At 44.3% G+C, this 23,952-nt stretch overlaps 1 protein-coding gene across 5 annotated transcripts in view; it reads left to right on the top strand.

The window, feature by feature from the left end:
- Positions 1–23,952, top strand: part of DOCK10 (dedicator of cytokinesis 10) — a 362,682-nt gene that overhangs the window by 208,082 nt on the left and 130,648 nt on the right. For all 5 annotated transcript variants that reach the window (XM_044290306.1, XM_044290309.1, XM_044290308.1 and 2 more), the window contains exons 8-9: positions 13,155–13,338; positions 14,797–14,885. In XM_044290306.1, the coding sequence (XP_044146241.1) occupies positions 13,155–13,338; positions 14,797–14,885 (273 nt within the window). The remainder of the gene's footprint in view (positions 1–13,154; positions 13,339–14,796; positions 14,886–23,952) is intronic.

Genomic DNA, 23,952 nt, shown 5'->3' with positions numbered 1-23,952 from the left:
CTTGCCACCAGTTTGGCCATATTTCAGAGCTGCAACATCACTGGAGTGCCCAAAAGCACAAGGTGTGCAATACTCAGAGACATGGCCAAGGTAAGAAAGGCTGAAAGACGACCACCACTGAACAAGACACACAAGCTGAAACGTCAAGACTGGGCCAAGAAATATCTCAAGACTGATTTTTCTAAGGTTTTATGGACTGATGAAATGAGAGTGAGTCTTGATGGGCCAGATGGCTGGATTGGTAAAGGGCAGAGAGCTCCAGTCCGACTCAGACGCCAGCAAGGTGGAGGTGGAGTACTGGTTTGGGCTGGTATCATCAAAGATGAGCTTGTGGGGCCTTTTTGGGTTGAGGATGGAGTCAAGCTCAACTCCCAGTCCTACTGCCAGTTTCTGGAAGACACCTTCTTCAAGCAGTGGTACAGGAAGAAGTCTGCAAGGTAAGAAAAACATGATTTTCATGCAGGACAATGCTCCATCACACGCGTCCAAGTACTCCACCATGTGGCTGGCAAGAAAGGGTATAAAAGAAGAAAATCTAATGACATGGCCTCCTTGTTCACCTGATCTGAACCCCATTGAGAACCTGTGGTCCATCATCAAATGTGAGATTTACAAGGAGGGAAAACAGTACACCTCTCTGAACAGTGTCTGGGAGGCTGTGGTTGCTGCTGCACGCAATGTTGATGGTGAACAGATCAAAACACTGACAGAATCCATGGATGGCAGGCTTTTGAGTGTCCTTGCAAAGAAAGGTGGCTATATTGGTCACTGATTTGTTTTGGTTTTGTTTTTGAATGTCAGAAATGTATATTTGTGAATGTTGATATGTTATATTGGTTTCACTGGTAAAAATAAATAATTGAAATGGGTATATATTTGTTTTTTGTTAAGTTGCCTAATAATTATGTACAGTAATAGTCACCTGCACACACAGATATCCCCCTAAAATAGCTAAAACTAAAAACAAACTAAAAACTACTTCCAAAAATATTCAGCTTTGATATTAATGAGTTTTTTGGGTTCATTGAGAACATGGTTGTTGTTCAATAATAAAATTAATCCTCAAAAATACAACTTGCCTAATAATTCTGCACTCCCTGTATATATAATCAGCAGCCCCCAGCCATATATGTAATCAGCAGCCCCCAGCCATATATGTAATCAGCAGCCCCCAGCCATATATATATATATATATAATCAGCATCCCCCAGCCATATAATCAGCAGCCCCCAGCCATATATATAATCAGCAGCCCCCAGCTATATAAATATATATATATATATATAATCAGCAGCCCCCGGCCATATATATATATATATATAATCAGCAGCCCCCAGCCATATATATAATCAGCAGCCCCCAGCCATATATGTAATCAGCAGCCCCCAGCCATATATGTAATCAGCAGCCCCCAGCCATATATGTAATCAGCAGCCCCCAGCCATATATGTAATCAGCAGCCCCCAACCATATATGTAATCAGCAGCCCCCAGCCATATATGTAATCAGCAGCCCCAAGCCATATATGTAATCAGCAGCCCCCAGCCATATATATAATCAGCAGCCCCCAACCATATATGTAATCAGCAGCCCCAAGCCATATATGTAATCAGCAGCCCCCAGCCATATATATAATCAGCAGCCCCCAGCCATATATGTAATCAGCAGCCCCCAGCCATATATGTAATCAGCAGCCCCCAGCAGTGGCGACTCTAGGAACAATATATAGGGGGGGCACAAAGATACCACAGTCAAAAATGGGGGGGCACAAACAAAATAAGTATATATCAATAAGATTACAAAATACGAGTGAATTGCGATATGCAGGGATACAGTTATAATAAAGCAATTTACTTACAAAAGAAGCTACTCAGTCGTCTGCTGTGCCGTCCTCTGCTTGCATCCACGTATTCTTTCCCCTTCTTTCTGTCTCTCGTCAGTGCACAGGCACACTGTTATGGGGGATCTGTGGAAGACACACTGTTATGGGGGCATCTGTGGATGACACATTATGCCTCTCATTAGCCCTCATTATGCCTCTCATATCAGCCCCCATATCAGCCCTTATGCCTCATTAGCTCCCATATCAGCCCTTATGCCTCATTAGCCCCCATATCAGCCCTTATGCCTCATTAGCCCCCATATCAGCCCTTATGCCTCATTAGCCCCCATTATGCCTCTTATTAGCCCCATTATGCCTCTTATTAGCCCCATTATGCCTCCAATTAGCCCCCATATGCCTCCTATTAGCCCCCATATGCCTCCTATTAGCCCCCATATGCCTCCAATTAGCCCCCATATGCCTATTAGCCCCCATATGCCTCCTATTAGCCCCCATATGCCCCCATATGCCTCCAATTAGCCCCCATATGCCTCCTATTAGCCCCCATATGCCTCCTATTAGCCCCCATATGCCTCCTATTAGCCCCTATATGCCTCCTATTAGCCCCTATATGCCTCCTATTAGCCCCTATATGCCTCCTATTAGCCCCCATATGCCTCCTATTAGCCCCCATATGCCTCCTATTAGCCCCCATATGCCTCCTATTAGCCCCATATGCCCCCATATGCCTCCAATTAGCCCCCATATGCCTCCTATTAGCCCCCATATGCCTCCTATTAGCCCCCATATGCCTCCTATTAGCCCCCATATGCCTCCTATTAGCCCCCATATGCCTCCTATCAGCCCCCATATGCCTCCTATTAGCCCCATATGCCTCCTATTAGCCCCATATGCCCCCATTTGCCTCCAATTAGCCCCCATATGCCTCCAATTAGCCCCCATATGCCTCCTATTAGCCCCCATATGCCTCCTATTAGCCCCCATATGCCTCCTATCAGCCCCCATATGCCTCCTATCAGCCCCCATATGCCTCCTATTACCCCATATGCCTCCTATTAGCCCCATATGCCCCCATTTGCCTCCAATTAGCCCCCATATGCCTCCAATTAGCCCCCATATGCCTCCAATTAGCCCCCATATGCCTCCAATTAGCCCCATATGCCTCCAATTAGCCCCCATATGCCTCCAATTAGCCCCATAGGCCCCCATATGCCTCCAATTAGCCCCCATATGCCTCCAATTAGCCCCCATATGCCTCCTATCAGCCCCATATGCCTCCTATTAGCCCCATATGCCTCCTATTAGCCCCATATATGCCTCCTATTAGCCCCAAATATGCCTCCAATTAGCCCCAAATATGCCTCCAATTAGCCCCCATATATGCCTCCAATTAGCCCCCAAATAGCCCCCATATGCCTCCTATTAGCCCCCAAATATGCCTCCAAATGCCCCATATGGCTCCAATTAGCCCTTATATGCCTCCTATTAGCCCCCATAATGCCCCCAGCAGCCACATTTTTTATAAAATAAAAAATAAAAACACTTACCTCTCCTGCTCCTGGACGGACGCCGCCTGCCATTTTCTCCTCAGTCGACTGTGCTCTAAACTGGCGCGCACAGCGTGAGGTCACAGAGCGCCCTCACGCTGTGCGCAGCCCTGCACAGCCGACAGCCGAGGACCAGGAAGTGGTGAGTACAGAGCGTTCACCACTTCCTGGTCCTTCGGTACTAATGAGCGCTTCCATAATGGAAGCGCTCATTAGTATTCACTCTGGGGAATCAGCGGGGGGGGGCACCCGGGGGGGCAAGGGACAACATAGGGGGGGCAATTGCCCCCCCTCGCCCCCCTCTAGCGACGCCACTAGCCCCCAGCCATATATGTAATCAGCAGCCCCCAGCCATATATGTAATCAGCAGCCCCCAGCCATATATGTAATCAGCAGCCGCCAACCATATATGTAATCAGCATCCCCCAGGGATAGATCACAAAATAAATAAACCACTTACCTCTCCTGATCCTGGAAGCTGCCGCTCCTCTCCTCCAGAGCGCTCCTCTTCCTCCTCTGTCGGCTGTGCTGTGAACTGGCGCGCAAAGCGTGAGGTCACAGAGCGCCTTCACGCTGTGCGCAGCCACTGCACAACTGACAGCCGAGGACCAGGAAGCGGTGAGTACAGAGCCTTCACCGCTTCCTGGTCCTCCGGTACTAATGAGCGCTTCCATAATAGAAGCGCTCATTAGTATTTACCGCATAAAACGCAGGGCCATTTTTCCCCCAGTTTGGGGGGTAGGGAGTGCATCTTATGGGTCAAAAAATACATTTTAGTTTATAAGGCCGAAAAAAGACATCTGTCCATCCAGTTCGGCCTGTTATCCTGCAAGTTGATCCAGAGGAAAAAAAATGAGAGGTAGAAGCCAATTTTCCCCACTTAAGGGGAAAAAAAATACCTAACCGACTCCAATCAGGTAATCAGAATATCTCCCTGGATTAATGACCCATCTCTAGTAGCTATAACCTGTAATATTATTACACTCCAGAAATACATCCAGGCCCCTCTTGAATTCCTTTATTGTACTCACCATCACCACCTCCTCAGGCAGAGAGGTCCATAGTCTCACTGCTCTTACCGTAAAGAATCCTCTTCTATGTCTGTGTACAAAGTTTCTTTCCTCCAGACGCAGAGGATGTCCCCTCGTCACAGTCACCGTCCTGGGGATAAATAGATGATGTGAGAGCTCTCTGTACTGACCCCTGATATATTTATACATAGTTATTAGATCTCCCCTTAGTCGTCTTTTTTCTAAACTGAATAACCCTAATTTTGATCATCTTTCAGGGTACTGTAGTTGCCCCATTCCAGTTATTACTTTAGTTGCCCTCCTCCGAACCCTCTCCAGCTCTGCTATGTCTGCCTTGTGTGGTCTGACCAGTAATTTGTAAAGTGGTAGGACTATGTTCTCATCACAAGCATCTATGCCCCTTTTGATGCAGCCCCTTATCTTAGGGTACTTTCACACTAGCGTTATTCTTTTCCAGAATCGAGTTCCGTCCTAGGGGCTCAATACCGGAAAAGAACTGATAAGTTTTATCCTAATGCAATCTGAATGGAAAGCAATCCATTCAGGATGTCTTCAGTTCAGTATTTTTCCGGAACACTTGCCGGAATGACATGCATTAATGCCATATCCGGCACAGAGTGGTCCGGCAAAATGGATCCGGCATTGCGGTCTGCGCATGCTCAGACTGCATAAAATGTGAAAAAAATAAATGCTGGATCCGTTTTTTCAAATACACCGGAGAGACGGATCCGGCATTTCGATGCATTTGTCATATGGATCAGGATCCTTATCCGTCTGACAAATGCCATCAGTTTGCATGCGTTTTGACGGATCCGGCAGGCAGTTATGGCGATGGAACTGCCTGCTGGAATCCTCTGCCGCAAGTGTGAAAGTACCCTTATTGGCCTTGGCAGCAGCTGCCTGACACTCAGGGGCAGATTAAGTGCATGATAGGCCGGGGCTGTCTACCCAACTTGGGCCCCTCCCTCCATTTTAGTTTAGTTTTTTTTTGTATGAAGAGGCTGCGGTGCTTCATGAGAGCCACAGTCTCTTCCTAGGCCATATAACATCTTCAGACTAAAAAAAATACCCCAAATTGGGTCCAAAACTGAAAAATTTGTTTGCCAAATTTAAAATACATATAATTATAATAAAAAAAGACATGGAGGAGAATACAACACCACATACCTGTTACATCCAGTGACATCTCCTGTCATGTAGACCTTCTCTTTCCTCTTCTCCTCCATTTGACCCAGACCACCATGGCAAATTCTTTCAGCCACATCTCGTCTCTACAGTTTGTAACAAAGACACGTTAGATTTCTAAATTTTTCCATCAAGCTCCTCATCCTGGTGTCCCCACAGTGTCATCCTGCTGCCACTCCCAATACTGTGCCTGTTTTGCTCCCCAATGTCCAAGGTACTATACTGCTGAAAAAATTGTGACCCTAATAGACATAATTGGAGTCATTCATCAAACTGGTGTAAAGTAGAACTGGATTTCCAAAAGAGCTGTCAAATATGAAAGGTGGAATCTGATTGGTTGCTATGGGCAACTAAGCCAGTTCTGCTTTACACCAGTTTGATAAATTACCCCAAATGTTCCTATAGTGTCCACAGCAGCTATAATGTCCCCTAGAGTTCCCGGAGTAATAATACCACCCTCTATTGTGCTCCAGGCAATAATCCCTGTATAGTGTCCCCAAAAATAATAGAATTGCCCCTACAGTGCCTCCCCAATAGCAACACCCCCATATAGTAATTTCCACCACACTGCCCCATATAGTAATCCCCCCATAGTAATTTGCCCCCACACAGTAATTTCCCCCAAACTGCCCCATATAGCAGTTTGCCCCCACACAGTAATTTCGCCTACATAGTAATTTCCACCACACTGCCCCCACATAGTAATTTCCACCACACTGCCCCCACATAGTAATTTCCCCCACATAGTAATTTGCCCCCACACTGCCTCACATAGTAATTTGCCCCCACATAGCAATTTCCCCACACTGTCCCCACATAGCAATTTCCCCACACTGCCCCCACACAAAAGTTTCCCCCACACTGCCCCCACATAGTAATTTGCCCCCACCCACATAGTAATTTGTCCCCACATAGCAATTTCCCCACACTATCCCCACATACCAATTACCCCACAATGTCCCCACATAGTAATTACCCTAAACTGTCCCCACATAGAAATTACCCCACACTGTCCCCACATAGCAATTTCCCGAACATTGCCCCTACACAATAGTTTCCCCCACATAGTACTTTGCCCCTACACTGCCCCCACACTGCCCCCACATAGTAATTTGGTCCCACATAGCAATTTCTCCACACTGTCCCCACATAGCAATTACCCCACACTGTCCCCACATAGCAATTTTCCCCACACAATAGTTTCCCCCACACTGCCCCACATAGTAATTTGCCCCAACACTGCCCCATATAGTAATTTTCCCCCACATAGTAGTCCCTCCCATAATAATTTGCCCCCACACTGCCCCCACATAGTAATTTGCCCCCACATAGTAGTCCCTCCCATAATAATTTGCCCCCACATAGTAATTTGCCCCCACATAGTAGTCCCTCCCATAATAATTTGGCCCCACACAGCCACATATAGTAATTTGCCCCCACATAGTTGTCCCTCCCATAATAATGTGCCCCCACACTGCCCCCACATAGTAATTTGCCCCCACACTGCCCCATATAGTAATTTGCCCCCCACATAGTAGTCCCTCCCATAATAAAATTGCTCCCCAATGTCCAAGGTACTATACTGCTGAAAAAATTGTGACCCTAATAGACATAATTGGAGTCATTAATCAAACTGGTGTAAAGTAGAACTGGATTTCCAAAAGAGCTGTCAAATATGAAAGGTGGAATCTGAAAGCCAGCTCTGCTTTACACCAGTTTGATAAATTACCCCAAATGTTCCTATAGTGTCCACAGCAGCTATAATGTCCCCTAGAGTGCCCCGAGTAATAATACCACCGTCTATTGTGCTCCAGGCAATAATCCCTGTATAGTGTCCCCAAAAATAATAGAATTGCCCCTACAGTGCCTCCCCAATAGGAAAAAAAAACCATATAGTAATTTCCACCACACTGCCCCATATAGTAATCCCCCCATAGTAATTTGCCCCCACACAGTAATTTCCCCCACATAGTAATTTCCCCCACACTGCCCCCACATAGTAATTTCCCCCACACTGCCCCCACATAGTAATTTCCCCCACACTGCCCCCACATAGTAATTTCCCCCACACAGTAATTTGCCCCCACACTGCCCCACATAGTAATTTGCCCCCACATAGCAATTTCCCCACACTGTCCCCACATAGCAATTTCCCCACACTGTCCCCACATAGCAATTTCCCCACACTGTCCCCACATAGAAATTACCCCACACTGTCCCCACATAGCAATTACCCCACACTGTCCCCACATAGCAATTACCCCACACTGTCCCCACATAGCAATTACCCCACACTGTCCCCACATAGCAATTTCCCTCACACTACCCCCACACAATAGTTTCCCCCACACTGCCCCATATAGTAATTTTCCCCCACATAGTTGTCCCTCCCATAATAATTTGCCCCCACACTGCCCCCACATAGTAATTTGCCCCCACACTGCCCCATATAGTTATTTGCCCCCACATAGTAGTCCCTCCCATAATAATTTGCCCCCACATAGTAATTTACCCCCACATAGTAGTCCCTCCCATAATCATTTGGCCCCACACAGCCACATATAGTAAATTGCCCCCACATAGTTGTCCCTCCCATAATAATTTGCCCCCACACTGCCCCCACATAGTAATTTGCCCCCACACTGCCCCATATAGTAATTTGCCCCCACATAGTAGTCCCTCCCATAATAATTTGCCCCCACATATTAATTTGTCCCCACATAGTATTCCCTCCCATAATAATTTGGCCCCATACAGCACCCACATTCCTCCCCATGTTCTCGATGTATCTTCCCTAATATGTTCTCCTGTGTGTGGATTCCCCCCCCCCCCACATGTCCCCCAAAGTAGGCACATGAAATAAAAAATGAAAAAAAATTAAAACTTAATACTCACCTATGTCCAGGGCCAGGTGCTTACTCGCAGAGGAAGGTGGGATGAGGCAGGCGTGCACACGTCACAGTGCTGTGTCCCGGCACAGGCGCTCGATGACGTCATCACGCACGCCTGCGCCGTGATTTCACTACCGCATAGGCCTCAGGGCTACTAGGCCTGAAGCCTATGGCGGTGATCGGTGACGGAACAGGGAGCTATGCGCTCCTGTGCCCCGCCGCAGTATGTGGGCGTTCGGGTCGGCGTTGGGTCCTCCAGCGGTGCTGGGTCCGGGGCTGCCTACCCGAACATCCCTATTGAAATCCGCCACTGCTGACACTGGTTTCTACAGCTTAGTTTGCTGTTCACTAAAAGTCCTAGCTCCTTTTCCATGTCAGTGTTAGGGCTCATGTACACAAATGTATTCTCTTTCTGTTCCGTTTTTTTTGCGGACAATATGCAGAACCATTCACTTCAATAGGTCCCCCAAAACAATGGAAGATATTCCGTGTGCATTTCGTTTCCGTTCCGCAAAAAAGTAGTGCATGTCCTATTATTGTCTGCAAATCACGGTCCGAGGCCCCATTCAAGTCAACGGGTCCGCAAAAAATACGGAACGCACACAGAACATACCCGTATGTTATCCGTATTTTGCGGATCCATACTGTAGAAATGTTATGCCCAGCCCATATTGCTCATGTGTTTGGTGATTAATAAGTTATTGTTTCCGATCCGCAAAAAATGGATCGCATAAGGCAACCATACGGATATCTTTTGTGGAAAAATGGAACGGAAGAGGACTTAAATCAGAGGAAAAAAAACTCAGATACGGAACAACGGATCCGTGAAAAACGGACCTCAAAACAACAAGGGTCGTGTGCATGAGCCCTTACCCAGTGTTTTTTCCATTTAGTATCTACAGGTGACTTGCATTATTCCTTCCTATGTGTATAACCTTACATTTGTCAGTGTTAAACCTTATCTGCTACTAATCTGCCCAAGCCTCCAATCTATCCAGATCCCTCTGTAGTAGTATACTGTCCTCTTCCGTGTTAATTACTTTACACAGTTTAGTGTCATCTGCAAAAATTTATATTTTACTGTGCAGGCCTTCTACAAGATCATTAATAAATATATTGAAGAGAATAGGGCCCAATACTGACCCCTGTGGTACCCCACTAGTGACAGTGACCCAATCTGAGTGTGTACCATTAATAACCACCCTCTGTTTTCTATTACTGAGAGAGTTACTTACCCACATACAGACATTTTCTCCCAGTCCAAGCATTCTTATTTTATATTCTAACCTTTCATGCGGTACAGTGTCAAATGCTTTGGAGAAGTCCAGATATACGACATCTCTTGATTCGCCACTGTCAAGTCTAGAACTTACCTCCTCATAGAAACTGATTAAATTAGTTTGACATGACTGATCCCTCATGAAGCCATGCTGATATGGCGTTATTTGCTTATTTTCATTGAGGTACTCCAAGATAGCATCTCTCAGAAAATCTTCAAACAGTTTACCCACAACAGATGTTAAACTTACCTACCTATAGTTTCCAGGCTCTGTTTTTGGACTCTTTTTGAATATTGGCACCACATTTGTTATGCGCCAATCCTGTGGAACACGCCCTGTCAGTATAGAGTTCTTAAATATCAGAAATAAGGGTCTGGCTATGACATTACTTAATTCTCTTAGGATACGGGGGGTGTATGCCATCTGGTCCTGCCTATTTGTCTGTTTTAATCTCTTTAGGACGCCGCTGTACTTCTTCCTGGGTCAGACAGGTCACTTTTAATGGGGAAGTTACTATTACATTCTGCATTTCATCTGACAGTTTATTTTCCTGAATACAGCAGGATTTTTTTTTTTTAATAGCTTTGCTTTCTCCTCATCGCTCTCTGCAACTCCCCTCTCATTACTCTGTAAAGGGCCGAGCCCTTCAGATTTATACTTTTTTACCATTTACAGTATATAATTGAAGAACTTATTAGGGTTAGTTTTGCTCTCTTTGGCAATTAATCTCTCGGTCTCTAGTTTGGCTGCTTTTATTAGTTTTTTACATATTCTATTTTTTTCCCTATAGTTTTTCAGTGCTTCCTCGCCACCCTCCTGTTTTAGTGATTTAAATGCTTTATTTTTGTCATGTATTGTTTTCTTTACAGTTCTATTTATCCACATTATCTATTTTTTCTTGTTCCTTAACCTTTTATTCCCATAAGCTATGTACCTCTCACAATTCGATTTTAGGATGCTTTTAAAAATTTCCCATTTTGTGGCTGTATCTTTATTTTTGAGGGCTTTGTCCCAGTTAGTTAGGTCTATGGCCTCTCTTTTGGGAGGGGGGCAGTCAAACCCTGTTAATTTCCATCCCAGACCTGGCGACTTGTACCAACCAAACCCACCCGGGGTGTACCTTCTACAGACCTGGCTCCGATAGTCTGCTGGTGGTGTCAGGAGCTGTGCCATGTAAAAGCTGACTGTCCCCATCAGGTGGAACCCATGGATACTAATTATGGCTACCATCAGTCGTTATATGCCAGGAAGCTGTGTGCAGCAGGTACCCCAAAAACTCTAAACCACTTGTGCCAGGTGGAGGTAGGAGACACTCCAGCGGAGGCTCTGCTGGACTCGGTGAGTCTGGTGTCCCTAGTAAGGGCTCCCCTGGTACGGTCAGCGGAGTATACTGGCTGGAAAGTCGGGGTCATGTGCGTCCATGGAGACTTAAAAGACTATCCCACTGCCATGGTGTCTCTAATCACAGGGGCTGGCAGATGGACTCATGAAGTGGCAGTTGCCCCAAATTTACACTACGAACTTATAATAGGGAGAGACTTCCCGGGCTTCCCGGCACTGTAGCCTGCTATGAGAGTGACTGATACCCATCAGACAGGGGTAACCCTAGCAGAGTGGCCTGGCTCAGGGGGGAGACCAGGACCTGGCAACCTGAGACCGAAGGGCCAGCAGTAGGGGTGCCCGCCACTTTGGTGGAAGAGTGTGATGGTGGGAGATGTGGAGGACTTGCAGCCGGGTCCTGATTTGGTAGACCTCAATGTCTCCGGGGATAATTTTGGTACCGCCCAACATCGGGACCCAACCCAACCACGTCTGGGAAAATGTGTTAATAGTAGATGGTGAACCACAACAACCTGGGGCAGAATCTGTGTTTCCCTGTTTTGTGGTTCATCACGATATGTTGTATCGGGTAAACCTGGGGCTGCAGAAAACTCAGGATCGTATTCTACAGCGGTTTTACTGGCCCAGCATATTCAAAGAAGTGGAAGAGTTTTGTAAGTCTTGCCCGACCTGCCAGATAACTAGCCCCCAGCCACATTTCCATAGTGCCCTAGTACCTCTCCCGATTATCGAAGTACCGTTTGACCAAATAGCTATGGACCTCATAGGCCCAGTATCGAAGTCCGCCAGAGGGCATCAACACATCTTAGTCATTCTAGACTACGCCACTCCTAGCTAAGGAGTTAATAGAGATGTTTTCCTGAGTGGGAGTACCTGACCAAGGGACCTCTTTTAAGTCCAAGGTGATGAGAGAACTCTGTAAGTTGCTGCACATAAAACAACTACGGACATCAGTTTGCCATTCACAAAAGGACGGTCTGGTAAAACGGTTTAACCAAACATTAAAAAATATGTTGAAAAAGGTAGTGTCTAAAGATGGGAAGGACTGGGACCTCCTTCTGCCCTATCTCATGCTCTAAACAGACTCGGGAGGCCAGGGAGTTCGTTAGTCGGAAGACGGATGTGTTCTTGGACCTCCCTGGATGCACTTCCATAATCCAGCATGACATTGTCACTGAGCCTCAGGCAAATATCTCAAGTCCACTCAAATTAGTGGGTTGATCCATGTAGGTGCTACAGAGTGAGAGGTGCTCTTTGTAACTAATCTCCTTTGGCTGGGATAACATCAGGTTTTTCCCATCCGTTTAGTTATACAAAAAAGTATACATTAAACGGATACCTCAGACTGATGCCATGCAGCGGCCCCTTTTGCCCCACATTAAAGACTGCCCTGGGCCTACCGCATAGCTGGGCTATAGTAGTTCTATAGATGTGGTGCCGACCTAGTCTTTTTGCTTATCTCAGGACAACTACAGTATATTGATGGTGTTTGTCACTAATTTAGACTGCCATAGGGCTGCAAAAACCTAGACAGATTGCCTTTACTCACTGTAATTGCCAATCTATGAGTGCAATAACCTACAGCAAATAGACTTTTGGTGTGTTTATGCTACTGGCATATAGATAGGCTTTCCATATAAGTATGAATTTGACTTGTAGTTAGAGTTTGGGTTATATACATTTCACTTTTGACATGATTTTGAATTGAACCACTTTCAGGCCACATTCACGTAATACTAATGGTTTACATGTGCGGGGGTGGGGGGGATCAAATGGTGCATTTGTCAACAGTAACTGATTCTGAAAATTCGTAAATTAATCTACATTTTCATCTGCACATTGGGTAACCATCTATTTCGGAGTATGTTCTCAAAATATGTATGTTCTTTAAAATAAAATACTGTTTTCTTAGACAGAGGTAAAAAAAAAAGGCAACTGAAGCAGATCCCTCTGTAAATGAGAAGAACGCCTTCCAGTAGATCTGTATCATGTCTGATTTGACTATGGACTGTTTTTCCCTGTTCTGTTTGTTTCAGAATAAACAGCTTCGGAAGCATGCCTTCGAGCTGAAAATGAATGATCTGACATACTTTGTGCTGGCAGCTGAAACTGAGCAGGACATGGATGACTGGATATCTACACTCAACAAAATCTTACAAATAAATCCTGAAGGAACTATTCCAGAGAGGAAAAGTGCAGATTTATCTGATCCCAGACTCGGTACAAGCAATATTTTTCCTTAATCTAATTATTTCTAGTGACAGGAATCTATGTTACGCGGCTCGTTTGGCAGTGTCACTTCATTTTATAGTAATTGAATTCTCCCAACAATGTGTCAATAAGAGGAAACATGTGTAATGCAGGATCCCCAGTGGTCATATAGATGTGCTCATTCTCTTACCTCTAGCATCTGGTAAGATATTCGAAGAATGAAATAGATAGATAGATAAATAGATAGATAGATATACACTGTGGATAGACACAAAAATGCCACAATACTCCAAAATTGTCAATAAGTAGTGTCCTTTATTCACCACACATTTCAGTCCTCTTTTCATTTTGTTTTGTAGTTTTGATATAAAAGTGCTTTTTTATGTTATGCTAATGAGGCTCCAAGGTGCCCAGAGGGGCGTTTTTTTCACTCTCTGGTGCCCAGTGAGGCCCCCCTGCAGTGCCCAAGAACGCCTCCTGATCCTCAAATAACCTCCCACAGCCCGGCAAACGGTTCCACCCCCTCCCCACGTCATAGTCTACCTTATAGAAATGCCCCCTCCTTCTTCCTGTCTGCGGCCAGAAAACTCAGAAAACTCGCGCAGGCGCAGTACCGCCTGCGGCCTGAGCGATCATCAACCTCCTGAGGGCAACAGCGCTGAGGTTACATCACTGGGCTTTGCGCATGCCCAGTGAGACTTTTGAGGCTGTTGCCCTCAGGAGGTTGATTATCGCTCAGGCCGCAGACAGGAAGAAGGACGGGGCAGGTAGACTATGACGTGAGGAGGGGGCGGAACCGTTTGCCGGGCTGTGGGAGGTTATTTGAGGATCAGGAGGCGTTCTTGGGCACTGCAGGGGGGTGTCACTGGGCACCAGAGAGTGAAAAAAAAACGCCCCTCTGGGCACCTTGGAGCCTCATTAGCATAACATAAAAGCGCTTTTATATCAAAACTACAAAAACGAAATAAAGTAAAAAGAAGACTGCTGGAAATAAGGTACTTTAGTGAACATAGCGATGGTGCCAGCTTAAAATGGTAAAAGCAGGTGACAGATTCCCTTTAACATTGACCTGCTTAGGGCCCCTCCCAATTAGAAGCGACCCCCCCTTCCCCCACCTAGAAGCTTAGAGGGAACATTGCAGCTCCTATGCGGAAGTATGTTTCTCCACCTTTACAGTCCCTCTGCAGTCATACTCCCTCCCATCTATCCTCTACTTCTTCATAATCTACCAAATATATATTAACAAGAAGTATAGACACATGTTGTGTATGCATAGCTTATGTAAATCCAAAATAGCAGGACAATTCTAATCAAGACTAGTCGTAAAGTTGCTCTTTTTTTTGTCTTATCTGGAACAATTGTTGCTGCAATGCCCTCAGTATCAGAACAAAATGTGTGAAAATATATTGTACAGTATAGTAACTAGACGGTAACTCCAGATAACATGTGATAACACTTTTACTTCAGAGAACCCAGGAGAAGCCCTACTAAACTATGAGACTGCACATGAAGAAGCAGACTGTGTAGACAACCCTCAGCACCCTGATCTAGCTAAGGTGAGGAAAAACAGTCATTTGTAAAATTGAATAAAAATAGTATAAAAAAATGAGTAGTCTTTAACACATGTTCCATTTTCTTTGTATTGCCATTTTGAATACGACCTCAAATACAAGCATACGGCATGCATTTTATTCTATACACAACACTTTGGGGCACATTTATTAAAATCAGCATTTTAGATGCCGGTCTTAATAATGCCCCTGCATTGGTGTTAGATCCGCTGGAGTTATTAAGAGGTGCCTCTTCATAACTTCAGCGCATCCAGCACCAGTTCTAGATGTGAAACAGGCATAGAAAACAATGAATGAGATGGGTCTGCCAGCCCATCCCCTTCCCCACCCACTTTTTTAAGAACTGGCGTAAGCGGGGCGAAGTCGCAGATAGCAGCTCAACTAACTGCCATCTATGCCTGAAATGCACTTAATTTACACATGCAGCCAGCCAGTAGCGCAGGGGCAACACGTGAGGTGCACGGTGGACCGATGTGGGGCCAAATTATAACACACAGTTCATCAATTTACTCACGGTTAGCAGAAAGCCTCCCTGGGCTGGCAGCACAGTGTTAAGGTGGACAGCACGAAATCCTTCGGGGCACGCTCTGTGTAGAGAAGCATCAGCCAAGATGGTGGTTGAGGTGCCCTTGATGTTAGGGGTGCTTAGGGTGCTTGTTGCAGCTGAGTCCCTTGATGTTTTTTGTCGTGACGCCAGTACCGTTAATGGTGGTACAACTAATAGTGGTAATAATGAGGTAGACAGTGGTAAGATGCAACTCACAACTTTTACTGTTGATGAATTTGGTTGCAGCAGTACAAAATAAGTCTCTTGTTGGTATTAGAGATAATCCGCAAGTCCACTGTTTCCAGGCTTTCTTAGGCTTTATTTGAGCTGTGGTTGGGGAGTACCTTATTCTTGTTGATGTGCTCAGTCCTATATCCTGTCCTTTCCCTACAAGCTGAATTTTGGGACAGGTAGCTACCCTGTTTCCCAGAAGTATGGTGTGGCTGCCGGAAGTTATAAGTCCTCCACCATGAGCAAAGGTGTCTGTAACCCTCAATAATGGCTGTTATCACCGATGAATCGTTAGGAAGCTTGTTTCTATTCCAGGGAGGCAAACTCTCTCCTACTGGTCAGGGATGCAAATGTATAGTCCGGCCACAGAAGGAAAACGCTCTTCTGCGCCTCACACCTTGGTACTACCTCATAGCGAAGTTGGCGTTGGCTCCACTCACTAATCTAAAGTGTGGAGACTTCACTCTGCATTCTCTCCCACTAATCTAATTTGAACTACTCAGATCTGCTCTAGACTCTGATCCATTCTCAACCCTGAACTCCACTCTGATCTGAACTCTTCTCTCTCACTCGGCCATTTTTACCTTTTTTTCAAATTCTCACGTGGTGATACCCATAATGTGTATTTTTTATTGTTTACATATTTCTATTTACATTTTGGGTAAAGGGGGGGTGAAGGCCAGCCACCATCTTTAAAGTCCTGGCCAGCGCCATACTTGTACAGTTTTACTAGACACATTAGACAAAAGATATACAAAAAATATGGCTTTATCCATCACAATAAAGGGAACCTGTCACCATGAAAGTGCAAAGTAATCTGCATGCAGCATGTTATAGAGCAGGAGGAGCTGAGCAGATTGATGTATAGTTTTATGGGAAAAGATTCAGTAAAATATGTAAATTATTCATTTATATTCCTGCTCATTCTGTGCTTTGAAGTCCAGGAGACGGTCCTATCAGTGACTGACAGCCTTCCTCTATGACTGCGTATACAGAGATTGCTGTCAATCACTGATAGGACCGCCTCCTGGACTTCAAAGCACAGAATAAACAGGAATTAAGCTAAATAACATACAAGTTATACAGAATTTTTATCCACAAGACTATATATTGATCTGCTCAGCTCCCCCTGCTCTACAACATGCTGCCTACAGCTCAGACACCATGTTTGACAGGTTCCGTTTAACGATCCTATTCATTTTAATGTAAGAAGGCAATTAAGAGTAAAACATATTTTCAGCCTTTTTCTATTTATCTGATTTGCAGTCATTCAAGCTGCCGAAATCAACGGGACCTTATATGGTGTAATGGATATCAACGTCTTGTGAATTCAGGATGCGGAATTCCAACATAGACTTCAGTCTGGAATTCTGCATCAAATATGTAATAGTAATTCCACCTGCATTTTTGCAGCAAAATTACTGTTGTGGATTTTGTGACATATTTTAACACCACATTCAAATCCAACCTTCTAGCTGTGGCCTCCAGCTATGGTTCTCCAGAGAATGGAGTTCCATCAAGTCAGTACCTCAAAGGGGTTTTCCAAGATTTTAACACCTTAACCACTTCAACCCCCCTAGCTGAAACACCCTTAATGACCAGGCCACTTTTTACACTTTTGCACTACACTACTTTCACCATTTATTGCTCGGTCATGCAACTTACCACCCAAATGAATTTTACCTCCTTTTCTTCTCACTAATAGAGCTTTCATTTGTGGTATTTCATTGCTGCTGACATTTTTAATTTTTTTTGTTATTAATCGAAATTTAACGATTTTCTTTGCAAAAAAAGGATAATTTTGCACTTTCAGTTGTAAAATTTTGCAAAAAAAACGACATCCATATATAAATTTTTCGCTAAATTTATTGTTCTACATGTCTTTGATAAAAAATAAATGTTTGGGTAAAAAAAATGGTTTGGGTTAAAGTTATAGCGTTTACAAACTATGGTACAAAAATGTGAATTTCCGCTTTTTGAAGCAGCTCTGACTTTCTGAGCACCTGTCATGTTTCCTCAGGTTCTACAATGCCCAGACAGTAGAAAACCCCCACAAATGACCCCATTTCGGAAAGTAGACACCCTAAGGTATTCGCTGATGGGCATAGTGAGTTCATAGAACTTTTTATTTTTTGTCACAAGTTAGCAGAAAATGATGATTTTTCTTATTTATTTTTTCTTACAAAGTCTCATATTCCACTAACTTGTGACAAAAAAAAAACTTCCATGAACTCACTATGCCCATCACAAAATACCTTGGGGTGTCTTCTTTCCAAAATGGGGTCACTTGTGGGGTAGTTATACTGCCCTGGCATTTTAGGGGCCCAGATGCGTGAGAAGAAGTTTGAAATCAAAATCTGTAAAAAATGACCGGTGAAATCCGAAAGGTGCTCTTTGGAATGTGTGCCCCTTTGCCCACCTAGGCTGCAAAAAAGTGTCACACATGTGGTATCGCCATACTCAGGAGAAGTTGGGGAATGTGTTTTGGGGTGTCATTTTACATATACCCATGCTGGGTGAGATACATTTCTTGGTCAAATGCCAACTTTGTATAAAAAAAAATGGGAAATGTTGTCTTTTGCCAAGATATTTCTCTCACCCAGCATGGGTATATGTAAAATGACACCCCAAAACACATTCCCCAACTTCTCCTGAGTACGGCGATACCAGATGTGTGACACTTTTTTGCAGCCAAGGTGGGCAAAGGGGCACACATTCCAAAGAGCACCTTTCAGATTTCACAGGCCATTTTTTACACATTTTGATTGCAAACTACTTCTCACGCATATGGGCCCCTAAAATGCCAGGGCAGTATAACTACCCCACAAGTGACCCCATTTTGGAAAGAAGACACCCCAAGGTATTTCATGATGGGCATAGTGAGTTCATGGAGGTTTTTATTTTTTGTCACAAGTTAGTGGAATATGAGACTTTGTAAGAAAAAATAAATTGAAAAAATCATCATTTTCCGCTAACTTGTGACAAAAAATAAAAAATTCTAGGAACTTGCCATGCCCCTCACAGAATACCTTGGGGTGTCTTCTTTCCAAAATGGGGTCACTTGTGGGGTAGTTATACTGCCCTGGCATTTTAGGGGCTCATATGCGTGAGAAGTAGTTTGCAATCAAAATCTGTAAAAAATACAGGTGAAATCCGAAAGGTGCTCTTTGGAATGTGTGCCCCTTTGCCCACCTTGGCTGCAAAAAAGTGTCACACATCTGGTATCGCCGTACTCAGGAGAAGTTGGGGAATGTGATTTGGGGTGTCATTTTACATATACCCATGCTGGGTGAGATAAATATCTTGGTCAAATGCCAAGGTACTCCGTGAGGGGCATGGCGAGTACCTAGAATTTTTTATTTTTTGTCGCAAGTTAGTGGAATATGAGACTTTGTAAGAAAAAAAAAAAAGAAAAAATCATCATTTTCCGCTAACTTGTAAAATGACACCCCAAAACACATTCCCCAACTTCTCCTGAGTACGGCGATACCACATGTGTGACACTTTTTGGCAGCCTAGATGCGCAAAGCGGCCCAAATTCCTTTTAGGAGGGCATTTTTAGACATTTGGATCCCAGACTTCTTCTCACGCTTTCGGGCCCCTAAAATGAAGACACCCCAAAGTATTCAATGAGGGGCATAACGAGTTCATAGAATTATTTTTTTTTGGCACAAGTTAGCGGAAATAGATTTTTTTTTTGTATTTTCTCACAAAGTCTCCCTTTCCGCTAACTTGGGACAAAAATTTCAATCTTTCATGGACTCAATATGCCCCTCACGGAATACCTTGGGGTGTCTTCTTTCCGAAATGGGGTCACATGTGGGGTATTTATACTGCCCTGGCATTTTAGGGGCCCTAAAGCGTGAGAAGTCTGGAATATAAATGTCTAAAGAATTTTACGCATTTGGATTCTGTGAGGGGTATGGTGAGTTCATGTGAGATTTTATTTTTTGACACAAGTTAGTGGAATATGAGACTTTGTAAGAAAAAAAAAAAAAAAAACAATTTCCGCTAACTTGGGCCAAAAAAATGTTCACCCCCCCTGTAAGGCTCCATTCTGACGTCCGTATGTGTTTTGCGGATCTGATCCATGTATCCGTGGATCCGTAAAAAACATACGGACGTCTGAAAAGAGCCTTACAGGGGGGTGATCAATGACAGGGGGGTGATCAGGGAGTCTATATGGGTGATCACCCCCCTGTAAGGCTCCATTCAGACGTCCGTATGTGTTTTGCGGATCCGATCCATGTATCCGTGGATCCGTAAAAAACATACGGACGTCTGAATGGAGCCTTACAGGGGGGTAATCAATGACAGGGGGGTGATCAATGACAGGGGGGTGATCACCCCCATGTCATTGATCACCCCCTGTAAGGCTCCATTCAGACGTCCGTATGTGTTTTGCGGATCCGATCCATGTATCCGTGGATCCGTAAAAAACATACGGACATCTGAATGGAGCCTTACCGGGGGGTGATCAAGGACAGGGGGGTGATCAGGGAGTGTATATGGGGTGATCACCCCCCTGTCATTGATCACCCCCCTATAAGGCTCCATTCAGACGTCCGTATGTGTTTTGCGGATCCGATCCATGTATCCGTGGATCCGTAAAAATCATACGGACGTCTGAATGGAGCCTTACAGGGGGGTGATCAATGACAGGGGAGTGATCAGGGAGTCTATATGGGGTGATCAGGGGTTAATAAGGGGTTAATAAGTGTAGTGTAGTGGTGTTTGGTGCTAATTATTACTGAGCTGCCTGTGTCCTCTGGTGGTCGATCCAAGCAAAAGGGACCACCAGAGGACCAGGTAGCAGGTATATTAGACGCTGTTATCAAAACAGCGTCTAATATACCTGTTAGGGGTTAAAAAAATCGCATCTCCAGCCTGCCAGCGAACGATTGCCGCTGGCAGGCTGGAGATCCACTCGCTTACCTTCCGATCCTGTGAACGTGCGCGCCTGTGTGCGCGCGTTCACAGGAAATCTTGCGTCTCGCAAGATGACGCGTATATGCGTGACTGTGCGCAGAGCTACCTCCTCCGGAACGCGATCCTGCGTTAGGCGGTCCGGAGGCGGTTAAGAACCTTGCCAATTTTTCACCTTAAAGAGGACCTTTCACCTATTATGACACTGTGAACTAAGAATACAGACATGGAGAGCGGCGCCCGGGGATCTCACTGCACTTACTATTATCCCTGGACGCCGCTCCGTTCTCCTGCTATGCCCTCCGGTATCTCCAGTCACAAAGTTATGGTAGGCGGAGTCTGCCCTTGTTCTTCTGTAGCGCTGGCCAATTGAATTGCTGAGCTCACAGCCTGAGAGAAAATAACCTCCCAGGCTGTGATCTCTGCGCTGCAAATGGCCAGTGCTACAGCAGAACAAAGGCAGACTCCGCCTACTATAACTTAGTGAACGAAATCTCCGCCTACTATAACTTAGTGACCGAAGATACCGGAGGGCATAGCGGGAGAACGGATCGGTGAAAGGTCCTTTTTAAGGACCATTTCAGGTCTCAGGTCACTTTGTGAGGCTTACATAATAGAAACCACCCAAAAATGACCCCATTTTAGAAACTACCCCTCAAGTTATTCAAAACTGATTTTACAAACTTTGTTAACCCTTTACTTTTTTTGGTTGTTTGTTTCAGTTTTACATAATGAAGCATTTTTGAAAAAAAATTATTTTTTTAGTGTCTCCATATTCTGAAAGCCATAGTTTTTTTTACATTTTGGGCGACTGTCTTACATATGTAGGGGCTAATTTTTTCAGTATGAGATGACTGTTTGATTGGTACTATTTTAGGGTATAGCAGCTATGCCAATAAATACTGACACACGCTAGCGCAGTGAAATCAGAGGCCAGACAAAGCGCTAATTAGCACGAAACAGACGTCGCCGCTCTTGTGGCCGTGAAGCTTGCATGTTATGCTCCTGCCATTATGCCTTTTTAAAGTGAAGAATAAAGGACTGTTTTTATTCAGCAGTTGTGAGTGCCGCCCCTTTCTTCATATTTTCATCCTCGTTGCTCTATTCATTGAGACTTTTTGATTGCTTGGTATTACACTTTTTGTGATGTAAGGTGACAAAAAATGGCTTTTTTGACACTTAAAAAAAATATGTTTACAGTGTCCACCTGAGAGGTTAGGTCATGTGATATTTTAATACAGCAGGTTCTTATGGACGCGGAAATACCTAATATTTATACAGGTCCTTCTCAAAAAATTAGCATATTGTGATAAAGTTCATTATTTTCTGTAATGTACTGATAAACATTAGACTTTCATATATTTTAGATTCATTACACACCAACTGAAGTAGTTCAAGCCTTTTATTGTTTTAATATTGATGATTTTGGCATACAGCTCATGAAAACCCAAAATTCCTATCTCAAAAAATTAGCATATCATGAAAAGGTTCGCTAAACGAGCTATTAACCTAATCATCTGAATCAACTAATTAACTCTAAACACCTGCAAAAGATTCCTGAGGCTTTTAAAAACTCCCAGCCTGGTTCATTACTCAAAACCGCAATCATGGGTAAGACTGCCGACCTGACTGCTGTCCAGAAGGCCATCGTTGACACCCTCAAGCAAGAGGGTAAGACACAGAAAGAAATTTCTGAACGAATAGGCTGTTCCCAGAGTGCTGTATCAAGGCACCTCAGTGGGAAGTCTGTGGGAAGGAAAAAGTGTGGCAGAAAACGCTGCACAACGAGAAGAGGTGACCGGACCCTGAGGAAGATTGTGGAGAAGGACCGATTCCAGACCTTGGGGGACCTGCGGAAGCAGTGGACTGAGTCTGGAGTAGAAACATCCAGAGCCACCGTGTACAGGCGTGTGCAGGAAATGGGCTACAGGTGCCGCATTCCCCAGGTCAAGCCACTTTTGAACCAGAAACAGCGGCAGAAGCGCCTGACCTGGGCTACAGAGAAGCAGCACTGGACTGTTGCATGTCATTCGGAAATCAAGGTGCCAAAGTCTGGAGGAAGACTGGGGAGAGGGAAATGCCAACATGCCTGAAGTCCAGTGTCAAGTACCCACAGTCAGTGATGGTCTGGGGTGCCATGTCAGCTGCTGGTGTTGGTCCACTGTGTTTTATCAAGGGCAGGGTCAATGCAGCTAACTATCAGGAGATTTTGGAGCACTTCATGCTTCCATCTGCTGAAAAGCTTTATGGAGATGAAGATTTCATTTTTCAGCACGACCTGGCACCTGCTCACAGTGCCAAAACCACTGGTAAATGGTTTACTGACCATGGTATTACTGTGCTCAATTGGCCTGCCAACTCTCCTGACCTGAACCCCATAGAGAATCTGTGGGATATTGGGAAGAGAAAGTTGAGAGACGCAAGACCCAACACTCTGGATGAGCTTAAGGCCGCTATCGAAGCATCCTGGGCCTCCATAACACCTCAGCAGTGCCACAGGCTGATTGCCTCCATGCCACGCCGCATTGAAACGGTCATTTCTGCAAAAGGATTACCGACCAAGTATTGAGTGCATAACTGAACATAATTATTTGAAGGTTGACTTTTTTTGTATTAAAAACACCTTTCTTTTATTGGTCGGATGAAATATGCTAATTTTTTGAGATAGGAAATTTGGGTTTTCATGAGCTGAATGCCAATATCATCAATATTAAAACAATAAAAGGCTTGAACTACTTCAGTTGGTGTGTAATGAATCTAAAATATATGAAAGTCTAATGTTTATCAGTACATTACAAAAAATAATGAACTTTATCACAATATGCTAATTTTTGGAGAAGGACCTGTACACAATAACAGCATTTGTTAAACAAAAAAAAATAATCATGTTTTAGTGTCTCCATATTCGGAAAGCCATAGTTTTTTATATTTTTTGGGCGACTGTCTTAGGTAGGGTATCATTTTTTGCATGATGAGATGACGGTTTGATTGGCACTATTTTGGGGTGTTTATAACTTTTTGATCTCTTGCTATTACACTTTTTGTGATGTAAGGTGACAAAAAATGGCTTTTGACACCGTTTATTTAATTTGTTTTTTTTTTATGGTGTGATATTTTTATAGAGAAGGTTGTTACGGATGCGGCAATACCTAATATGTCTACTTTTTAATTTTTTTGACATTTAATACAATAAAATAATTTTTGAAACTGAAAAATCATGTTTTAGTGTCTCCATAGTCTGCAAGATATTTTTTTTATTTATTTTTTAGGCGATTGTCTTAGGTAGGGGCTCAATTTTTGCGGGATGGGGTGACGGTTAGAGTGGTGCTATTTTGGGGGACATATGCC

This window comes from Bufo gargarizans, chromosome 4 (assembly GCF_014858855.1).
Source record: "Bufo gargarizans isolate SCDJY-AF-19 chromosome 4, ASM1485885v1, whole genome shotgun sequence".
In the NCBI taxonomy this organism is placed as follows: Eukaryota; Metazoa; Chordata; class Amphibia; order Anura; family Bufonidae; genus Bufo; species Bufo gargarizans.
Note: the sequence above shows the minus strand (reverse complement) of the source record. Positions and strands in the feature narration are given on the sequence as shown.